Below are 20,840 nucleotides of genomic sequence, written 5' to 3'. Positions count from 1 at the left end.
GCAAGATGAAGTTGGAATGAGGGTGCTATAGTAATTTACTGTTGGAAGTCAAGGAGTTTCAGTGGCTGCAGTCATCCCTTAGAGCAGCAGAATCCTTTGTTCTGTTAGGGGCCAGGGAGTCTCCAAACAAGTAAGGGCAGAATTTGAGCCTGTGAGCAACTGGTTCGCCACTAATTAAAAATGCTGGGGAAACTGAGTCCAGCAATGTCTGCTCAGCTGAGGCTCTGTCACCTTGCAAACGTAGGGAGGGCAGTTTGGCCAGCCTGTGGACTCCTTTCAGGAGTCAAGAACGCCAGCAAGATGGCGAAGCCTGTAAAGGATCTTGCGGCCACGCCTGATGACCGGACTCAGTTCTGGGACTCACATGACAGAATTCCAGTATTAACTCCCACAGTTGACCTCTGACGTCCATAGGCACACAGTGGGAAGCACCCACTCACATATAAATAAATAAGTAAATCAATACATGTAATAAAAATTCTAGAAGTCACAAACACCTCTTCCTTAAGATGACTCTGGCCATCTCTGGCCTGACCCTGTTTCACAATTCTGTATAGGACTTTTGGTGTTTTATGGATAAGTCATGTAGAAACTCCAAAATGTTCTGCCCCACAGCTGCTGTGTGAATGTGGGCAGGCCACTCACATCTTCTAAGTCACAGAGAGCCTGTCTGGAAACAGATAATGATGTGAACTTCACAGGCTGGCAGAAGGACAAGCAATGATGTCCTATTAGGACTTTCTTAGAATCCATTGGAAAGCACTGAATGAGGACTCACACCGTCTTAAGTGGCTCTGTAGGACCACAGGCACTCCAGGCACTCCTGGGGCCAGTAATGGATGCTGTTTTCACTCATTCAGCACTGTTTGGGTGGTCCTGAGTCTGAGCTGTCTTCCCCTGTTCCTTTGGGCCAGGAATAAAGAGCAGACTTGGACTCCAGCATCACCTCAGGATCCACACAGGCCTGTGGAAAGCCTGAACTCTCATATCCAGCCAGTCCAGACCCGTGCCAGGTTCAGAGGAAAGGGACACCTTTGAATCCCATGCATTCGTTAACATAGGAAACTGATATTTTCTACTGTGTAAAAACCCTGTGTCAATTTCTAATTAGAATAAAGAAATTAAGGCTTGGCTTGTCAGCCATCCCTCACGCGAGCAGTCTGAGTTCCCGCACGGCTTTCTCAATGCAACCCTTGTAAAACAGACCCTACAAGGTCTGTATTCAAAGCAAGGCCGTTGGCAGGCAACACCTGCACTGGGTCTCCAGAAACAGATATCCTATGTGTGTATATTTGGCTAATCATTTTCTTAATGTCTCAAAATTATAAATATTACTTTGCATAAATTGGATAAAATTTCCTTCCTCAATCAACCCCAAATAAGTTGGATGCTTCTGTGTGTTTCTGATTTCTGATTTTCTTTTCTTTTCTTTTTCCTTTTAAGCACTGAGAAAAAAAAAAGAGAGAATCTTTTTATTTTCTTCCTCTGAAATCAAACTCTGACAGCCAGCATCTACACTTCTCAGAGCACTAAATTCATAGGCTAAATGCTGCAAACAGAAAGCAAAGTTCTCTGTGGTGTCTGAATGGCAAATGACTGGAAACTGGAGAATCCAAGTATTACCTTATGGTATCTATCCCCCAACTACACACATATAACATCATACATGTGTGTGAGGGGTGTGTGTGTGTGTGTGTGTGTGTGTGTGTGTGTGTGTGTGTAGTAAGTAAAAACCAAGCCAAATGAGTTGCTGAAGCTGGCACTTGGTTTTTACATAACTCATAAAAATAATCCACATTCCAAACTTGTATCTCCGGGCTTTGCAGCATAGGAAGTCTGACCACGCCCTTATTTTAAGGAAGAAGTTGAGGCCTAGAAGTTATCATAGGGAACCAGGCACACATGACTGACTAGTCCCGGTCTCTGCCCCTTCTCACTGGAAGTTGAAGTGTCCCTCACCCTGCTCACCTTGCTTGTCTCCTCAACGATATATTTGAAGATCCTTTATTTATCAATACACAGCAATCCCAGCCTTGTCACTTCGATCCTTGTCATTCTTCCCAGTCACAATAGAGACTTACTCTCTCAAAGGCTTTCATGGTAGGGAGAGAGGAGTTTGGAGCAAGTCTCATGAAGCCCAGGATGGCTTTGAATTTGCTGTTTCACTGTGCAGGATCTAGAACTCATGATCCTCCTGCCTCCACTTCCTGAGTGCTAGGATTCTGCATGTGGCTCTCTCAAAGATGCTCTAACTTTTTGTGTTGATAAAAACATAGAAGAATCAGGCAGGAAGGATGAGGGCATTAGCAGAGTTCCCTGGAGACATCAGAGCAACACAGCCCACCAACAGCACAGCAGTCAGCATGGCTCCCATCTGGTTACCTTTGCTTCTCCTTAGCAGCTGTTTGTACAAGACACGCAGTAAGACACGGTATCATTTGCTCTCTGCAGGCAGCAGAGTTTGGATATCTGCCATGTTGGTTTTGTGTTTAAACTTTCTCCAGGCACCAAGGGCTCTGAAATTGCCTCCTGTTTCAGAGGAACCACCCAGAGTCCTGAAACCCCTGAGGAGCCGATTTAAAGGCAATGAACCCCCAACGGAGCTCTTCATTATCCCGATGGAGATTCGTTTCCATGCCCCACAATCCTCAAAAGAAAAGACCAGCAGAAGAGGTGGGTCCCCTGCTGATGGAATTGATCAAGACAGAAAGGGCTGAGAGTTGGGGTCCCTGCCAGTCCAACCCATCCCAAAATGATGGCTGAGAGTTTCCCCGAGGTCATCTCTTTTCCAAACAAAGGGAAGGTAGCAAAATATGTAGGTCTCTTCTAATCATATCCAATTCAATTTCATAACTATCTGCCCAGCCCTTCATTATGCAGTTCATGTTATTAAACTTGGGAAAGAAGACAAACAAATATATATAAGTCCTGGCACCGTAGGTAGCATGAAGGTGCAAGAATCTTTACGCCGGGCAGTGGTGGCACATGCCTTTAATCCCAGCACTTGGGAGGCAGAGGCAGCTGGATTTCTGAGTTCAAGGCCAGCCTGATCTACAGAGTGAGTTCCAGGACAGCCAGGGCTACACAGAGAAACCCTGTCTCAAAAAACAAAAAAACAAAACAAAAAAAAAAGAAAGAAAGAAAGAAAGAAAATTTGCCCCCCCCCAAAATCTTTTTAATTTTTAAAATTATTTTATTGTCTAAAAGAGGATCTCTACCGTCTTTGTCAGGAAAAGGATTCCTAAGTTGTTTCGCTGGCTGTGCCCTTGTGCAACATGGATTTGTGGCTACTGGGACATCGATGCTCAGTCTGGGACAAAAGAGAACTCCCATTTTAAGGGAGTCAGAGCCTTCTAAAAATGTCAACAGAAACTACCTCTGATTTCTTACAGAGTTTTGACTTCTAGAAATTATACAGGCGGTCATTTAGTTCCAAGGCCATTTGGAATTCTTGCAGGGATGAATGCTTCATCCTCAGCATCACCCAAGGGGAGAGGGCAAGGAGGAAGAGGAGAGGGCAGGGAAGAGGGGAAGGGAGAGAGGGAGGGATAGTCAGGCTTGGGCCCTGGAACCAATCACTATGGCTAAAATAATGAGGTCCTTTAATAATCCAGGCTGAGTCACATGGAGTCAGAGAATGAACACAGATTTACCCAAACCCCATTGTGCAAGCAAGGAAGGGATAGGTCTCCACAAAGACAGGACACCTGGCAAAAACAGCTTCGCTTTCTCTTTGCCTTCTAGGTGCTCAGCACCCCAAGTCAGAACCAGAAGAAGCCACACCTTTATGGCGGCCTCCCATGACGCATCTGTACTTAGAAAGGCCAAGGGGCATAACGGTGCATCTCCCAGTGGACAACAGCCAGGACACACCCTCACCTCAAGGTAGTTCCTCTCTCCTTCCAGCATCCCACAAGGCAAGGGACAGAAGGGTCCTCAGTGAAGACAAAGGAGGCCACCAGGAAGGTTAGTCCATCCCCAGCCTCCTGGAGGTGTCTGTTGTTCTGGCAGCAACTGTGCCTTAGCCCACACGTTTCCATGCAGCTAACAGCATCTAGTTCCCAAAGACTTACCCACTGGATCATTCCTTCATAACGTTTTCTGCTTACAGCTGTAAACTGGTGCTATCTTGACTAAAAACTTGCATGCCCTGTTACTAATTTTTTAAAGCAATGAAACGTCATTTCTAATCTTTTATAAATATGTGCTTATTCATTTAAAAGTTTGTGATATTGATTAAAAGTCTTCACATTTCTCAAAATGCATAGTCATCAGAAGTTATGCACATAGGGCCAGGTGTAGTACGCACACCTTTAGTCCCGATGCCCAAGAGGCAGAGGGAGAAGGATCTCTGTGCATCTGAGATCACCTAGTCTACAGAGCAAGTTCCAGGACAGGTAAGGCTACACAGAGACCTTGTGTCAAAAAAAATTTTTTTAAACAAATTTTTAAAAAATAGTAAAGAAGTTATGCACATGGATATGTTAAAGCGTATATTTTAATGAAGTAAATAGGTCGGAAGTCGTATATGAAAAGCTCTCCATTTTCAGAAACCTGAGTCTTCTTCCAAAAGACCTGTGATGACAGTCATGAGTAACAGGTGATCACCAGGCACCCCAGAAGGAAGCAGAGGGGTGCACATTGACTTATACTGTGCTTCCCTCTGTGCCTCAGGTGCCCCTCACGACAATGCTGCCTTTACTTTACAGGCCAGAGAATGGAATGTCAGGAGCTAAGGAACTTACAGGACACCATACAGCTCCAAGTGGCCTGGCTGGCACTGGACGCCAGAACCTCCCGCTACTTAACTCCATGTCCTGCCCTCTCCCCAATGCCTTGAGAATAGACACAGGGAAGAACCTAGGGCAGGATGCTCTAGAAAGGAATCACTAGGATAGAGGCTTATTTAATCGGCCTCTTATGTGAATGTCAGTCACCTGCTTTGCAGCTTCTTAGATCTACTACAGGCAAGGACTGCCCTTCTTCGATTTCCAGTTCCCAGCCAGAGCCACAGAGATAAAGACAGCATTGCTCATCCTGTGCTGCCCTCCACTCCTTTTGACCACTCCTATTTACCCACTGGGGGCTGAGAGTCAAGAGCTAGCCCATTTTTGGCTGCTATGCCAGGTAGAAGCTGGCCTAAGAAGTCTCGGAAGAGTCAGGATAGGTTAGTGCAGTGTATGACCCAACCTTGTAAGAAAGGGTGACCATGGAGGGTCCTGAGCTCAAGGCCATCCCCAGAAAGTGAAGCCAACTCAGCCAGTAGAAAGGTGCAGAGGAGGCAAGCTTCTTCACACATTATGTCCCCCACAGAGCTGGCACAGGGCATTGAGAGCTGGTGAGTGGTCTGTCCCACGGCCACAATGGCTGCACATGCCCGTCCATTTGCTCAGCCCTGGAACACTTCCCCCTTAGCAGCCCAGATGTGAAGCCAGCTTTTTTGTCTTCACATAGGTACATACACACATCTTTCACTATGTGGGGTAAGTTGCAGGTATTACACATTCCATCAGCATAATATTCTCGTCTCAACCACAGTACAGTTATCACATTCAAGAAAGTTAACATTAGTGCAGAAATGTTTTCCAATATAAAATCCTTATTCAACGCTTTCTCATTATAACAATGTTCTCTATCTTTTTAAAACTTTTTCCCCCCCAAATCAAAATTCAACTCAGGCCCATGCATTGCATTTAGCTGTCACTGCTCCTCACGGTCATTAACCCTTAAGATTCTCCAGGCATGTTCTGTTGTTCAGGTTATTGTTGATGGTTAGGTTAGGTTAGGTTAGGTTAGGTTAGGTTAGGTTAGGTTAGATTTGATTTTTTTTGAGACAGAATCTCATGTAGAAATATAGCCCAAGCTGGTTCCAAACTCACTGTGTAGCTAAGGGTGACCTTGAACTTCTGATCCTCCTGTTTCTGTCTCCTAAGTGCTGGAATGACAGTTGCTTGTGGGTACATCAGGTTCCAGGCTAGTTTCTTATGACATCAGTGTCAGTGTGTTCCATAGGAGGTGATGCCAACCTGTACTAGGCCAGAGGTGTTATATGACAGACTTCTCCACAGTGTGGAAATACTTCTGTCAGGTGTGGTGGCTCACACCTTTAAATCCAGCACTCAGGAGGCAGACACAGGTAGGTGGGTCTCTATGAATTCCAGGACAACCAAGACTATGTAGAGAGTCTCTGCTTCAGGAGGGGGGAAAGTACTTCTTTCTATAATTTTCTGAGATTGTGTATGAAGCCAACTTGTAAGCCTAAAGGGAATGGTTGGGACAGATATAAAATAAAGGCCATTGTCTCTGAAGGACAAAGGCAGGCTTTTAGAGGTGAGGTCCCAGGTTCTGTCTTCCTAGGACAGAGAATGCTGGGTCTGAGAGGAGAAGAGAATGGAGGTGAATGGGAAGAGGTGTTCTCTGGAGGGTTTTTTTTTGTTTGGGGTTTTTTGTTGTTGTTTGTTTTATCAGTCCTACGGTCCTCTGTCTACCATCTGGAGGGTGGTATAGTTGACCCTCTTTTCCAAAGTGCTCACTCTACATTCACAGATTCAACTACCTACAAATCAAAAGTATTTGGGGGGAAAAATCAACTGTACTAACACCCCTCTTTGGGGGCTACTTTCCCCTAACAATATACAATTATTTGCATAGCATTTACATTGTATCCGCTATTATAAGGAACCTAGAAACAACTATACAAGGGAATGCATGTGGCTAGAAGTAAATACTATGCCATTTTATATAAGGAACTTAAGCATCTGAGAATATGTGTGTCCACAGTCTATCCTGGAATCAATACATAGCCGTATCTTATACCTTGTGTACCTTGAGAAGGAAATGTGATCACTGGCTTTGTCTAAAACAAACAAGTGCTTTATCAGAAATCTGTATCTAGCTGGGTGTGATAGCATAGGCCTGTGATTCTAGCATTTGGGAGACTGAGGCAGAGAGACCAGGCTTGGATGCCAGACCATGCTGCATAATACTGTCTCAAAGGAAAAGAAACTTTATCATAATCAAAGTCCCCAAAGCCTTCACCCTGAGGGTTTACAGCCCCTCAGTCCTGTTCCCATCTCTGGGTCCCATCTATGACAGGAACAGCTGTCCTTTCTCCATTCCTCCCCACTCTGGGCAGTTCCTCAAAGGAAAGACCCTGTTCTAGCCAAGAGCAATGTCACTCCTTACTTCTTAGCAGGTCTGGGAAAGAACAAAGCTAAAAACTAATCAAGCCATCATGCCTAACACCAGTAGCTATCAACCAAGCCAGAAAAAGATACACTCTGATCTTCCTGATTCAAAGGTTTTTCCATTCATGATTTTTTTTTTTTTCCATTTTGCTTTAGACGATGGTGATATACTGGCCCAGAGTGTGACTCAACCCCTGGGTCTCCTACCCCCGATTGAAGGAAAGAAAAGTCCAGAGATCCAGAGAGACATGGACAGAACCAGGACATCAGACTTCAATAGTCCCACGGGTTGCCCAAATGAGAGGGCACCACCAGTAGGACCAGGTAATCATTCTAGTGCATAGAAACTCCACCCTGTTGTCTGCCCTATTGGCTTTTCTGTGGCTCCAGTGCAGGGCTGCCAAGCAGCCATGAGCTAGCTCCCCACTGAAAAGGGGAAATGGTGGTATTTCCAACTATATTAGTGAAATCAATGTTCAGCCATCCCCTGAAGGTTTGCTGCACCAATACACACCAACAGCTGTTCCCTCCTTCCAGCAACCTGAACTCTTAGGGTGCACATCGTACTTAACACTACTCCAAGACTGAACCCTCCCTGGGCACAGGAACCATGAGACCTTGCAGTAGATAAAGTTAGCCCAGGAGAGAACTGAGGCCTGTTCACAGGAGGAACAAGATGCTGCATTCCTATTGGAGATGGAGCAGGGCAAGCCATGCCCTCTGTAACTGAGCCCCACAGACACACTGGCAGGCAAAATGGAAACACTTGCGAGCACGGTGCAGTAGCAGCTGACACAAGGACTCTGAACTATAGGCAGTTCAGAAGGCAAAAGTTGTTGAGAATCTCAAGGAAGGTGCTATGCTGGAAACTGACAGGCCGTTGTCAAAGAAGTGCAGCTGGCGACTGGAGAGCTGGCTCAGCAGTTAGCTGCCTTTGCTCTTTCCGAGGACTCCTGGTTCTGTTCCCAGCACAAGTTGGCTCACAACTGTCTCCACTTCCGAGGAATCTGACGCCCTCTTCTGGCCTCCCTGGGCATGTACATCGTGCATATGCAAATATTCATACATACAAACACTCATACACATAAAATTAAAAATAGTAAATAATAAATCTTAATATAGTTTTAAAATGCAACCCATTCACTGTTCCTCCTCTGTTAGAGCCCTGAGCCACTTCCTCCTCTGGGGAGCACCACATGAAGGAGCTAGCAAGTGTGGAAGAGACAGGTTATGCAAAGCAAGAGGCATCTCTGTTCACAGAACAACTCCTACTGAGAGAACAGGGCACCAGAGAGCCTCAGGAGACAGCAGTTAGACGCCTTTCCTTTCATGCTACTTGGAAACAGACTGCTGCTACTTAAATCAATCACTCCCCACCCCCCTCCCCAGCCCCCAGCTCTCTCCCTTTCCATCTCTCATTCTGTCCCCAAAGCGTGTATGGCTGAATTCTTGTAAGCATAAATTAAATATTTAAGTCAATAACTCGGTTCCATGTTTGCAGCTTCTCTGTCTAGGGCTGAGGTAGTCAAAATCCCTTCCTTCCCACTCCTTTTCTGTCCCAATGTCTTTGAGCTTTTACTCTCAGCTTCATCCTTCTACACATGATGCAAAGGACCCAAGTTTGACTAGTGTCCCTTCATCAACAAGGGCCATCCTGGAGGTCAATAGCCCCAGACAAATAATAACACACATACACACACAGTCTTGGGTCACTCCATAAGGGGAGAATATGATTAGACTAGAATAGCTCAGCCAGGACTGAGACAGGAAGTCTCAAGTGTATATACTGAGGGTGTGTGCATGTGTGCAAGAGGGTATATGTATGCACATGGATCTCAAAGTATATGCTCATGGTATATGTACGCTTATCTGTCTGCATAAGGACACGTGTGCTGTGTACATAATACATACCTGTATGTGTCTAAGCATGCCTTAGCACATGTCTAAAATGAATTCAAGCCTGTGACAGAATGAATGTTTCCCTGCATGTGGGCCATTGTTTGTATGTGACACACACACACACACACACACACACACACACACACACACACACATATATATATATATATATATATATATATATATATATATATTTGCATGCCTACATGTATGAGGCTGTGTATGTTAGTCTTTTAGAGTATGCACATATATGCACATGTGAAAGCATCTCTGTGTATATTTATGTTTGTAAGTGAATTGTGTATATGGTCCTCAGCATCCACTCCAGCTGGAGGCCTGCCTTACTAGGGCCCCTTTGCCTTGAAAACAGGAAATGGAAGAGTAATATAATATGAGCTACGTTCAAGCCTCTGTCCCTCGTTTCTGTCCCAGACCTAAAACCCCATGGCATTTCCAGATAGAAGTGTCTCTTCTTACTCATGGGGATCCCCTTTGATATTGATGAATTTATGCTAATGAAGTCACATGTGCTCAGAGAGGGCTCAGTGGGTCCCAGTCCCCACCCTGTGCATCTTGTCACGTGGCTGTCGGGCCGTGGTCCTTATAACACACTAGTTCCTTATAAACTCAAAGTGTCTGTGAGCAAGCTTTGTGAGAGTCCTAAGAAAGTATCAAGGAGAGACTCATGGGACCCCACTTTATAACCAGTGTGTCAGAAGCACAGGCCACAGTGGGGTCTTATAGCCCACAGCTGCCCTGGGGATCCGAGCCTCTAACCTGAGGAATCTGACACGTGGACTCCAGGTAGCCATGTCAGCACTGAGCAGAAGTACAGGAGGCCCCACTGCTGTTGGCTACAGGTGTGTCTTGGTGTGAGGAGAGCCTCCACACAGCTGGCCACAGGCGTGTTCTGTGTTGAGACAGACAGCAGAGAAGACAAAGCTGTTTTCTTTCATTGTAAGTTTACATAAACATCTTGAGTTTTTGCGAGTAACCAAGGGACAGACAACTTCCTTCACACGGAATACCTCACAAAGGCATCGGCCCAAAAAAAAAAGCAAAGGCAGGAGTCAGCAAATCCTGTACCCAGGGACTAGATTTCACTTAACTGGAAATAGACACACACCCCCGCCCCCACTGGCTTAGCCTCACCTTCAAAATGCCCAGAGCTGCCATCTTGTATGGTGTAAACTCATGGAAGGCCCTCTTTCTCCAACTCATCCTGAACACCCCCCCCCCCCAGGACAAGGCATGGACAATAGAGCCCTCTCTGCCAAGTGCCTTTGATCTCTGGCAAGCGCACAGCACACCAGCATATCCACTCCAGTGCCCACCTGGGCTTAGGGGGACACATCCAGGCTCAGCCTCCCTCACCTGCACTGGGGCTAATGCCGCTGCCCCTGCATGTGCTTACTTTCAAGAAGACTCCAGAGATCCTACACCGAAACACTTCTTGCTGAGTCCAGATGGTGAAACCGTCTGCCTGACCCTCCCAGGGCTCATGGGAGCAGAGGCGCTTCCACTGGGACAAGGTAAGGTGACACTCCGAGTCAGACTCATTTTCAGAGGGGGAGGCTTTACCTTCAGTTACCAAAGGTTCTCAGCAGCGGCAGAGACATCATTAAAAACAGACATGAAACGGCCAGGTTTTCCCGCTCCCTGACACAGAGGTTCCTCTGTGGTCCAGACACAATAACCCTATGTATGAGGAACAAGTTCCCTCTTGCCGCAACATTTGGAGACAGGAGTTGCAAAGGAATAGCCTGGAAGAGATCTAGTGTGCCAGGCCGGTGCCTTGATCAGGATGATAAAGCTCTTTTGGTATTTGCCCAAACTAAACACTGCCTTTTCTCTTCTTTCCAACCACACTCCTGAGGTGGAGGTAGCTAATTGGTAATCCAATCAGGCATCCTTGTTATGTGAGTTGGTTCACTGCTATGAGTCACCTGGCTCCTGACAGACAGACAGCAAGGCAGTTTCCAAAACCCCTTTTGGCACGGGAACGTTTTTTGGAAAAGAGCTGCTGGCTCTGGACAGTAGCCATTTTGCAAAGGAAAAAAGAATTGAAGTCAGAGGGTGATGAGCGTCAACCACCCAGAACCCATCAGGATGGGCTTGCGCGAGCTATGCAGCCAGCAAGCCCCTTGATGGGGAAGATTAAAAGCCGCACGAATTGGTTATGTCACAAGTGGCTTAATGAGGAGGACCTGGATTCGGGGCCAGATTGCCATAGCCCTGGCTTGTCCTCTGTGTAGACTGATGATGTTTCCTGTGTCCATGTTTCCTCACCCAAAATGACAAGATATACAGAGGGGTGCAGGGGGAGAGGGAGAGGGAGAGGGAAAGAGACATCCCTTGACTGAATGTTATGGCTTGCATCTATTGCTGTAAGTTCCACCCACTATAGAGATTTCTGGGGAATGTGATACATTTGCTTCTAAATCCAGCATCCAAGAGCTTCCATCACCATTTGGGTTACACCAGAAGATAGATTTTTAAGTATCTTGGGTCTGAATCTGTTGGAGCAAGAGTGAGACAGTTGGAAGGACTCTGTGGTACAGCAGGTGGGCCAGCAGGGAAGCAAATGGGATGGTCACCTGCCGCCCATTTGTCCCTACCCTTCCTGAAGAAGTAGTTTCTCTTTGAATGATGCAGAAGCAAGTAGCAGAAACAGGAAGGTTTACGTTTGTCATATATATAATGCTCCAGACACTTCATGGTCTCCAGCACCCATCACAGTTACCAACATATACAAGTGCTCACCGAAAGGAGTCCAGAGCCTGGAACGGACTCAGGATAGAGTGCTCGGTAAGCACAAGGTTCTGACATTGAGTCCCAGAAAACCCCCCACCCTCCAAATTTCAGAGAGAGAAAAGAAATAAAACTTAGGCTAAATCAGTGGAGAGTTGCCCGCATCTTCTCCCAGTCCCAAGGATGACACACACAATCCCACTTGCTTCTCAAATTCAGAAACATGCGTTGTGCTGAAGGAACCAGCTAGGCATTTTCTCTCTGGCTTTCCCTTGGGACAGTTGCTTGATCTTCAGTCTTGATGTTGATTCAGTGGTGCCTTAGAAAGTAAGGAAAGGGGGTTGGAGAGATGGCTCAACAGTTAAGAGCACTGCTTTTCCAGAAGTCATGAGTTCAAATCCCAGCAACCACATGGTGGCTCACAACCATCCATAATGAGATCTGATGCCCTGATGTCTGAAGACAGCTGCAGTTTACTTATATATAATAAATAAATTTTAAAAGGGGGGGCAGAGCAAGAGGGAGAAAGGAAGGGGGAAAAAGAAAGAAAAAAAAAGAAAGTGAGGGAAAATCTTACATCTTCCCACAATGATCCAAAAAACAGGTCAACCTTTCTAAGAGGCCCCGTTAACGGAAGCGCATTTTTTGAAATTGTACCCATTTATATTTTATGTGTATGGGTGTGTTTTGCCGGCATTCATATCTATGCACCATGAGCATGTAGTGCCCACAGAGGCGCTGCATCATATCCTCTGTTACTGGAGCTTCAGAGACCTGTGAGCAATGAGTGGGTGGCAAGTTTGAGTCCGGGTCCTCTGGAAGGGCAGCCAGTGCTTTTACTGCTGAGCCATCTTTTCAGAATACATGAAGGGTATTTTTGTTGTTTTGTTTTGAAAATCATTTGTGGATTTTAGGGTTCTGATCTTTTGATCTTAGGTTTGATCTGACAGAGAGTATATTCAAAGCCCCTTTCCCCTTTGCAAAGGACTTGTTCTGCCATAACAGACTCTCAGATCCATCTTGTAAATTTTATTTTACTTACTTATATTGAATTTGGTGCTAGGAATGGAACCCAGAGCCTCCCACATACTAGGCAAGCGGTCCACCACTGGGCTACATCCCAGTCTCAGTGTACATGGCCACCATGTCCACAACCCTTCCAGAATCATCTCCCATGCATCCCAGTGCCAGTGATTCCCACCCTCAAAATCTGGCCCAAATATTCAACTTCCAGTCTTTTCTCTCCAGGCCTTTTCCTGAGTCATCCCCCAAATATTTAGACAAGCTCTAAGTTCATCTTTTGTAGGACATTTTGCTGAATAACTTTACCTCCCTTTGGACAACTGCCTAGATGTAATCTCACCCCTTTCCTTTCTCTCAGCCCCACCTTTGTGATTTTGGACCTATCTGCATGTGTTTTCAGTTTGAATCCCTAATATATGAGTCCTAGGGAACCCCTTCTCTTTATCATATGTCCAAGAAATGCCTGTTGATTGACTAAATACCCCAGGTGCCACACAGAAGAGTTCTTTGGGGAGCATAGCTAGTTTTTTTTTTTTTTTTTAATATTAAAAAAAACTCAAGTAAAAGAGGGAATATGATCTGTCTGATCTTTCTGAAACTTTAAGGCTCTGTCAACAACTATTTGGAAATAAATTCTTAGGCAATTAGATCATGATAGTTTTCTTTCAAGCAGCAGAGAGAGATGAATATAACCTTTAGAAGAAGGGGGGGGGGATGTGAAGGCTGGAGCAGGAATCTGAGCCTCTCACTCATGCTGGGCTATTGCAACATTCCCAGAATTCAAAGGCTTACGAAGGGAAAAGTTGGTTGGGAAAGCCCAAGTCAAGCATTGGCTATGCTGTCTGAATCACTTGTTCCTGATGCAAATCCTCAACTATCCTCCTCACCCCGGTGCCAGCAGTACACATTTCCTCTCAGGAGCTCGTCCATGCACAAGCTTCACACCGAAAGATATTCAAAGATGGCTGTGCCAAGCACTGAGGTTGGGACTTCAGGTTCCACCTAAATTGGAATTTCCAATCTGTTTCAGAGTTCTTAAATACCATTCAGTCTTGTCCTAAGTGGATTTTAACCCAAAGTGCTTCTCTATTGCTCCTTGGTTTGTTTCACTCTTGCTGTTTCATTTTGTCATTTAATCAGAGTCCTAACCCCGGCAACACTTTCTGGGGTGGTGGTTTTAATGCATGTGAACAAATTACTTGACATATCTCACTTCAAAAGGACATGGAGGCTGATGTCTAATCAACACTGATGTAGACAGGAGTGAGGCGTATTGGAATTAGGGTCTGTCTTAGTCCACTGTCTGTCCCCATAACAGAAGATGTGATAATGAGTGGTTTGTAAAGAATAGAGACCTATTCTGGATCATAGTTCTAGAGACTGAGGAATCCCAGATCATCAGCATCAGCAGCATCACCAGCAGCAGCAGCATCACCAGCATCACCAGCATCACCAGCATCACCAGCATTATCAGCATCACCAGCATGTGCTGTGGGGAAGTGACATTAAAACAGAGGAAAAGTACAACTCGATGCAAGTTAGTAACCTGAATTCTAAGAACCCACTCTTAAAAGAACTGCCGCAGTAGGAGAGGGGGAATACCTTCATTCCGTCAAAAATCAACCCACCCTAGGAGAGCAGTACTCCCTATTACTCTCTGAAGACAAAACCCAAACACCCTCGGAAGGTCTCAACACTTTTTAGCTCCTTGGCACAGCAGAGATCAAATTTCAGCATACGTAGGCATTTTGCCTACGGTTTCATGTCTGTTTTGCCTTGGTTTAGTTTGTTGATTGGTTTAGTTTTGAAGACAGGGTTTCTCTGTGTAGCCCCGGTTGTCCTGGAACTCACTCTGTAGGCCAGGCTGGCCTTGAACTCAGAGATCCACCTGCTTCTTCATCCACCCACTGGGATTAAAGGTGTGTGCCAGGCAGGCAGTTTTGTTGTTACTTTGATTTGGTCTCACCGTCTTTAGACCAGCACCCAGCTAGGCCTTTAGATTACAAACTCCTATCTGACATTGAGACTATAATGGCTCTTAGCAGAATCCCAGATCTACGTCACTCCCAGCTTCCCACCCCAAATTTGTGAGAGATAAGAAAGTTTTATTGCTTCAATTGACTAGTGTGAGAATAATTTGTGTTGCAATAACAGATAACTCACTTCCTGTGTTGTGCCTGGGTTGAGCGCAGGGGTCTTTCCATGTTGGTGGGTGTGCCTCAGAGTGTGTTTCCCTAGAGGAGCTTGTCTCTCAGCGTCTGTTGTCATAAAGCTGATGCCTGGAAATGTAAGGAAAGTCTTTCAGTAACTGCATGAGGAAAGACAAAGGGCCCTGAGTTAAAGGCCCACACAATCGTGGGTCTTACCAGCTCTTACCACCTGTGGCTTTGGTGATCATGGACAAACAATTTCACTCCTTTGAGCCTCAACCGCTTCATAGAAAAAGGAGAGCTAGTTTGACATCCAGTCCTCCAGCACGTGTCCCAAGGGACACCAGTGCCTGGGAAGGGTATGGACAGCCCACAAAAGGGAAGGGTTTCGAGGGCCAATTTGGTCGAATATATCTGGGAACAAGTAGACTAGAGTTTAGCAAATTTCTGTTGTAGAAGCATGTGATCGCTGAATGACTTTTGGGTTTTTAGCAAAGTGTTATATGAATCTAAATTATTTTTTGAAACATCCTTTGAAAAATGATGAGCCGACGGTTTCTAGGGTGCCACCCCCTCAGTGTCTGTTTCCACATAACCCTGGTCCCCAAGGGGCTTCCTCAGTGGGCCTGGTTCTGCTCTCTAACCCGAGATATGGTGAATGTACAGCATTCACTAGGGTCTGACTTCTTGCTTCAAAACCTCGGTTCTGAATCATACAACCCACAGACCACTCACCTCTGAGGAGAGGACGGCAAGGAGGAGGCCCATGTGGTGATAATTCACATTGTTCCTCTTTCCCAATCAGGGTTTGCTAATGACCTGTATGAAGTAATGTTGGCAGATGTTATCAGTTCTACTGATCTCAGATCAAAAGTCTGGATATAGGAAAACATAGCAGGATATGGTTGTTGGGTCTCCGACATTCCTGTAGTGTAGAAGCTAGAAGGCTGAAAACTACATTCCCAGATAACATTGAATGCATGTTGTGCTTTGCCAGTTAACCTGGATCCCTTGAGATTTGGAGGGTGGAAGTGCAGCAGAGACATCTAATTTTGGGGCTACTTAAGTGCGCAACAAGCTCCCGAACACAACATATTGAAAGGCAATGTCTTAGTGTTTCATTGTTGTAAAGAGGCAACATCATGACCATGGCAACTCTGTTGTTTTTGTCTTTTTGGGTTCTTTCTTTCTTTCTTTCTTTCTTTCTTTCTTTCTGGAAAATTTATTGCAGCTCCCCAACTGCACATTACTTTTTCTTCTCAACGTCTTGCTCTGCGGCTCCCTTCACCTTTTTTGCTCGTATGCCAAAGAGGAGCCAGGCATTGGCACGGGACAGGAGGAGACTGACAAAAGCCTTGAAGTTCTTCTCTTCTTCCGTTATGACTCTGGCCTTTTCCTTTTTGTACACATTCCGGATGGGCATCACGGGTCCTGTCAGCTGGGTGGCCAATTTGAGATCTTCGGCAGAACCGTCTCCCTTCTTTGGAGCAGAAGGCTTCCTGGGGAAGAGGATGAGCTTGGAGCAGTACTCCTTCAGGCGCTGCACGGTGGCCTGCAGTGATTCCGTGGATTTGTTTCGCCTCCTTGGGTCCGCAGAGATGCCGATGGTGCGAGCCATTTTCTTGTGGATACCAGCCACCCTAAGTTCCTCCAGGCTGAAGCCCCCGCCAGCTCGGACCTTGGTGTGGTAGCTAACTGTAGGGCACCTCACGATGGGCCTGATGGGACCCGATGCAGGACAAGGGGCCATGCCGAGTGCTTTCTCTTGCAGAGCCTTGAGTCTGCGGATCTTGCTTGCCAGCTGGTTGAACCAAGTATCCACTCGCTGCTGCCAATCCTTGTGGAAGTGGAGCTTCAAGATCATGCCATTTCGGCTGTGCACTATGGCTGCCTCCTATACAGGAGAACGGCCAAGCAGAAAGGCGGTTTTAGTTTTTCAAGACAGGTTTTCTCTATGTAACTAACCCTGGCTGTCCTGGAACTCCCTCTGTAGACCAGGATGGCCTTAAACTCAGAGATCCACCTGCCTCTGCCTCATTGTGCTGGGATTAAAGGCGCATGCGGACACCACCAGGTGGATCATGGCAACTCATATAGGAAAATCTTTCATTGGGGGCTGGTTTACAGTTCAGAAGTTTAGTCCATTATCATTATTGGTGCCATGCAGGTCCTGGAGAGGTAGCTGACAGTTCTACATTTAGATCTACAGGAAGCAGAAAGAGAGCCTTTGGGTCTGGCTTCTGCTTCTAAAACCTCAAAGCCCCTCCAACCAGGCCACATCAATCCAACCAGGCCACATCAATCCAACAAGGCCACATCAATCCAACCAGGCACAACTCCAATAACGGTGCTCCCTATGAGTCTATGGGGACCATTTTCGTTCAGACCACCACAGGTAGTTTCAGCCCGTTTGCAACTTTGTTTCTTCCCAGAATACCCAAGTGGTTTCTGCTGTACAGTGAACCCTAGTTGATATGCAATTCCTACAGAGACCACAAGGAATTCCCATCAGCTGCAGTGGGCACTGAACTAAATAAACCCAGTTTGTCTCATGTTCCTCAGTGTCGAAGGCTTCAAAAGGGACAGCTGTACAGCAGTCTGTCCAGGTTTTCAGAAGGAAGCTGGATCCTTTTCTCTTGCTATCAAGAAACAAGTAAGGCCTCCACAGTCTGCACTGACCATCCCTCAGTGACCAGCATTGAAAGTTCCTCCAGATACTGAAGTATCTCCTGCCTTTCTCTCTCTCTCTCTCTCTCTCTCTCTCTCTCTCTCTCTCTCTCTCTCTCTCTCTCTCTCTTTCTTTTTCCCATCTTTCTTTTTCAGCAGGTTCTTAGTACAAAGCAGGCCCTGAACACCAGATCCTTCTACCTCGACTCCCTGAGTGCTGGGATCATGGGCCTGAGCCACCACACCTGGCTGCTTCCTTTTCTTTGGCAATGGCCTCTTGAGATTTCTGATAGATGGCTCCATCTTTCTGTAACTCCCACCCAAAAAAGAAAAAGCATAGTTTGAAACCCTCTTATTTTAGATTAAGAGAACTGGGAGCCAAAGATATGTGATTTTTTTTTCCAGTTACATAATTATTCTGTGTGGTAAATCTAGACCGCAATCTCCTATACCCTGTTAAGTCAAAGTTCTTCTTACTACATCGTGTTGCCCCTCCCCCACCTTCTGTTTAGTTGTTTTGTTTTTGAGGCAGGGCCTTGCTATATATCCCAAGTTGGCCTTGAACTCACTATCTTTCTTTCATTCTCAGCCTCTTGAGTACTAGAATTACAAATGTATACCACATCTGCCTCACTTCCTTGATTTTCTAGACTCTTGTTCTTCTTTTCTCTTTTAGAATTAAAATTCCCATAGGCTAGTTCCTCTAATCTACTTCCGAGCATCCCGGATAGCCCTTTCAGAAGATGCTCATAAATATTGGTTGAGACTATACTCACAGAGCGTTCAACTAGTCCCAAACGTCCAGTCCTCCACTGTTAATTAGACTCCTCAGCTCTGAATGTCATTTGGCCATGTAGACACCTAACTCATGATCGTATTTCTCAGCATGCCTTGCCCCTAGTTCCGGCTGTGTGTTTAATGTGGTCGGAAATTATATGTGTGACTTCTAAGTCATTTCTTCGCTTTCTCTTCCTCTCTTCTTTACCTTTGCACTTGACTGCGATAGCAAAATAGTTTAAACCCCAGGGAAGAAAACCGTATCCTATGGGATGACAAAGCAATATGTTATAAAGAACAGATGACCAGATAACTTCACTGCAGCTTGACTCACACTTGACGTCTGCATTCTTATGTGTATCTCCGGCACACCACCTCATTCCAGAGCCCTCCATCTTCCCAAGCCCCACTCCTGCGGACTGCGTTCTCTCAGGCTCTGGACCCAGCGCTGTGGCTACTGCGTAGAGACCTTATCCCCAGTCCCACTCCTGCAGACTGCCGTTCTCACAGGCTCTGGACCCAGCACTGTGGCTACCGCGTAGGGACCTTACAACCCAGGTAGAAAACAGATTCATAAGCAGCTTTGCTGCAAGGCAGAAGGAATCCAGACCCAAGCAACAGGACGCGGGGCTGCTATGGAAGGAGTTTACTGATTCTTGCCTAAGAGTCTAGGAAGGGCATTTTGCACATGGAGGGGTTCCGTTTGCATGGCCCCTTGAGACATCAGTAAACAGGAGGAAACAGAGTAGTGGGATGTGCTGCTGGGGAGCTTCCATGAACAGAGACAAAGAGAGGTAAGGAAACAGAGAGCATGTGGCCTCAGTGTGGGTGGACTGAGAACCCGGTCCACGGATGGCGCTAGGGCTAAAAGGTAAGCCAGGGCCCTCTCAGAGAAGGTCTGTGTGCCAGCCAGAGCTGAAATGCTTTCTTTTAGACGACAAGGAATCACAGATGTTTGAGGAGGGACACCATTCAACCCAATGTGTGTGTGTGTGTGTGTCAACTTTCATAAGGAAACCATAGGGAAGAGGCAAAGGGCTCCAGACGGCAGCCAACGGGCAGCTGGACAGAAGGCACTGGGCAGAGGCTCCCCTCAGAGTCGATACCCAAATGTGGGGATGAAACCGGAGCAACCAGAGACAAGCCTGTTTGTAGTGTCCACAAAATTGGCTACAATTATTCTCTTCTGTTTTTACTTTCAGTTAAGAAATTACCAATGTGGGGTGGGGGTGCCATATGTCTGGTATATTGTAATTAAGATAAAACAACAATTAAGGCCTGGAGCCCACATGTGCCGACCCCCACCCCCCAGCTGCACCCACAGGACCACAGTTTCTGTGGCTTCCTTATTTCTATCACATCCCCCTCCCCGCTCCCCCGAACTCCCCACCCTGTCAGTTTAAGAACAAGCAGCCATGTGCTTGCTGGAAATGCAGTGTGGCTGGGGTTTTTACTGTAGAGAAAGGTCTGGGCTTCCTAGCAGTCCTGAGAGCAGATTTCTTAGGAACCAGGAGACAAAGGAAGCAGGGTGAGGAGCATGACAGAAAGTGTGTGTGTGTGTGTGTGTGTGTGTGTGTGTGTGTGTGTGTGTGTGTGTGTGTAGCCTTCCTGCACCTTCCCACCCCCACTCCCACTGAGTTTTCTCTTTCAGGACTGTTCTAGCCCCCTTTTCCCTGTTCAACCACTGGACCACTCAATTCTAGGAGGGAAAATTAACATTCATTATGCAATTTATCTCTCTCCTTTTAATCCAGAGTGTCTGTCTCCGAGGTCCCTACTCAATAATTAATGCTTGCTCTCATTTTCCGTTCTCCAGAGCATCTATTCTTGAACTGGAGGGTCAACAATTAACACTAATTATGGCTTTTTCCTCCCTCCTCCATTGGCTCCGTGGATTTCAGGTTTGCTTTCTCAGCCTAGGTTCTGGGCGTGCCCGTGACTGCTTGTGTGCGCTTGCACACAGATGCACAGGAGGCTGAACGGTTGCCTCTGCGCAGATCTGTGCTGTCCATTCTTTGGCAAACTCTGATATACTTATTGTCACTAATAGATTAATGAATTTTAAAGGGAAAGGTATTTAGAAATGAGTTTAGGTGGGCAATTTACCTGGAAGATATGTCTCTTCAAGCTTAAATTTTCTAAGCTGCTCTGTGATTTTTTTCCCCCTTATTACTGGCCCCCTCCCCCTGCCTGCTCTCCTCTCCTCCCTCTTCCCCACCTCTGTCCCTTCAGTCTCAGGTTTGTCATCCTTATCCTCTTCAGCCATGAAAATAGACAGCACTGTGTGAACTCATTTTCATTTTGGCTAACAAGGACAGCCACAACAATTCTCACCCCAGGTGACTCTAGCAGATTAGAAAAAAAAACAGAAATAAAAATCTGTGAA

At 46.1% G+C, this 20,840-nt stretch overlaps 1 protein-coding gene and 1 pseudogene across 15 annotated transcripts in view; one reads left to right on the top strand and one right to left on the bottom strand.

The window, feature by feature from the left end:
* Kiaa2012 (KIAA2012 ortholog) overlaps positions 1-20,840 on the top strand; it is a 137,964-nt gene that overhangs the window by 30,575 nt on the left and 86,549 nt on the right. For 7 of the 15 annotated variants that reach the window (XM_076931842.1, XM_076931844.1, XM_076931843.1 and 4 more), the window contains exons 8-11: positions 2,505-2,673; positions 3,745-3,966; positions 7,344-7,511; positions 10,508-10,618. In XM_076931842.1, the coding sequence (XP_076787957.1) occupies positions 2,505-2,673; positions 3,745-3,966; positions 7,344-7,511; positions 10,508-10,618 (670 nt within the window). The remainder of the gene's footprint in view (positions 1-2,504; positions 2,674-3,744; positions 3,967-7,343; positions 7,512-10,507; positions 10,619-20,840) is intronic. The other 8 variants (XM_076931849.1, XM_076931853.1, XM_076931855.1 and 5 more) reach the window with 4 other exon arrangements.
* On the bottom strand, positions 16,257-18,399 carry LOC117705127 (large ribosomal subunit protein eL13 pseudogene; annotated as a pseudogene).

The sequence above is a fragment of the Arvicanthis niloticus genome, chromosome 3 (genome assembly GCF_011762505.2).
Source record: "Arvicanthis niloticus isolate mArvNil1 chromosome 3, mArvNil1.pat.X, whole genome shotgun sequence".
NCBI classification, from domain to species: domain Eukaryota; kingdom Metazoa; phylum Chordata; class Mammalia; order Rodentia; family Muridae; genus Arvicanthis; species Arvicanthis niloticus.
This window is presented reverse-complemented; position numbering and strand designations above follow the sequence as displayed.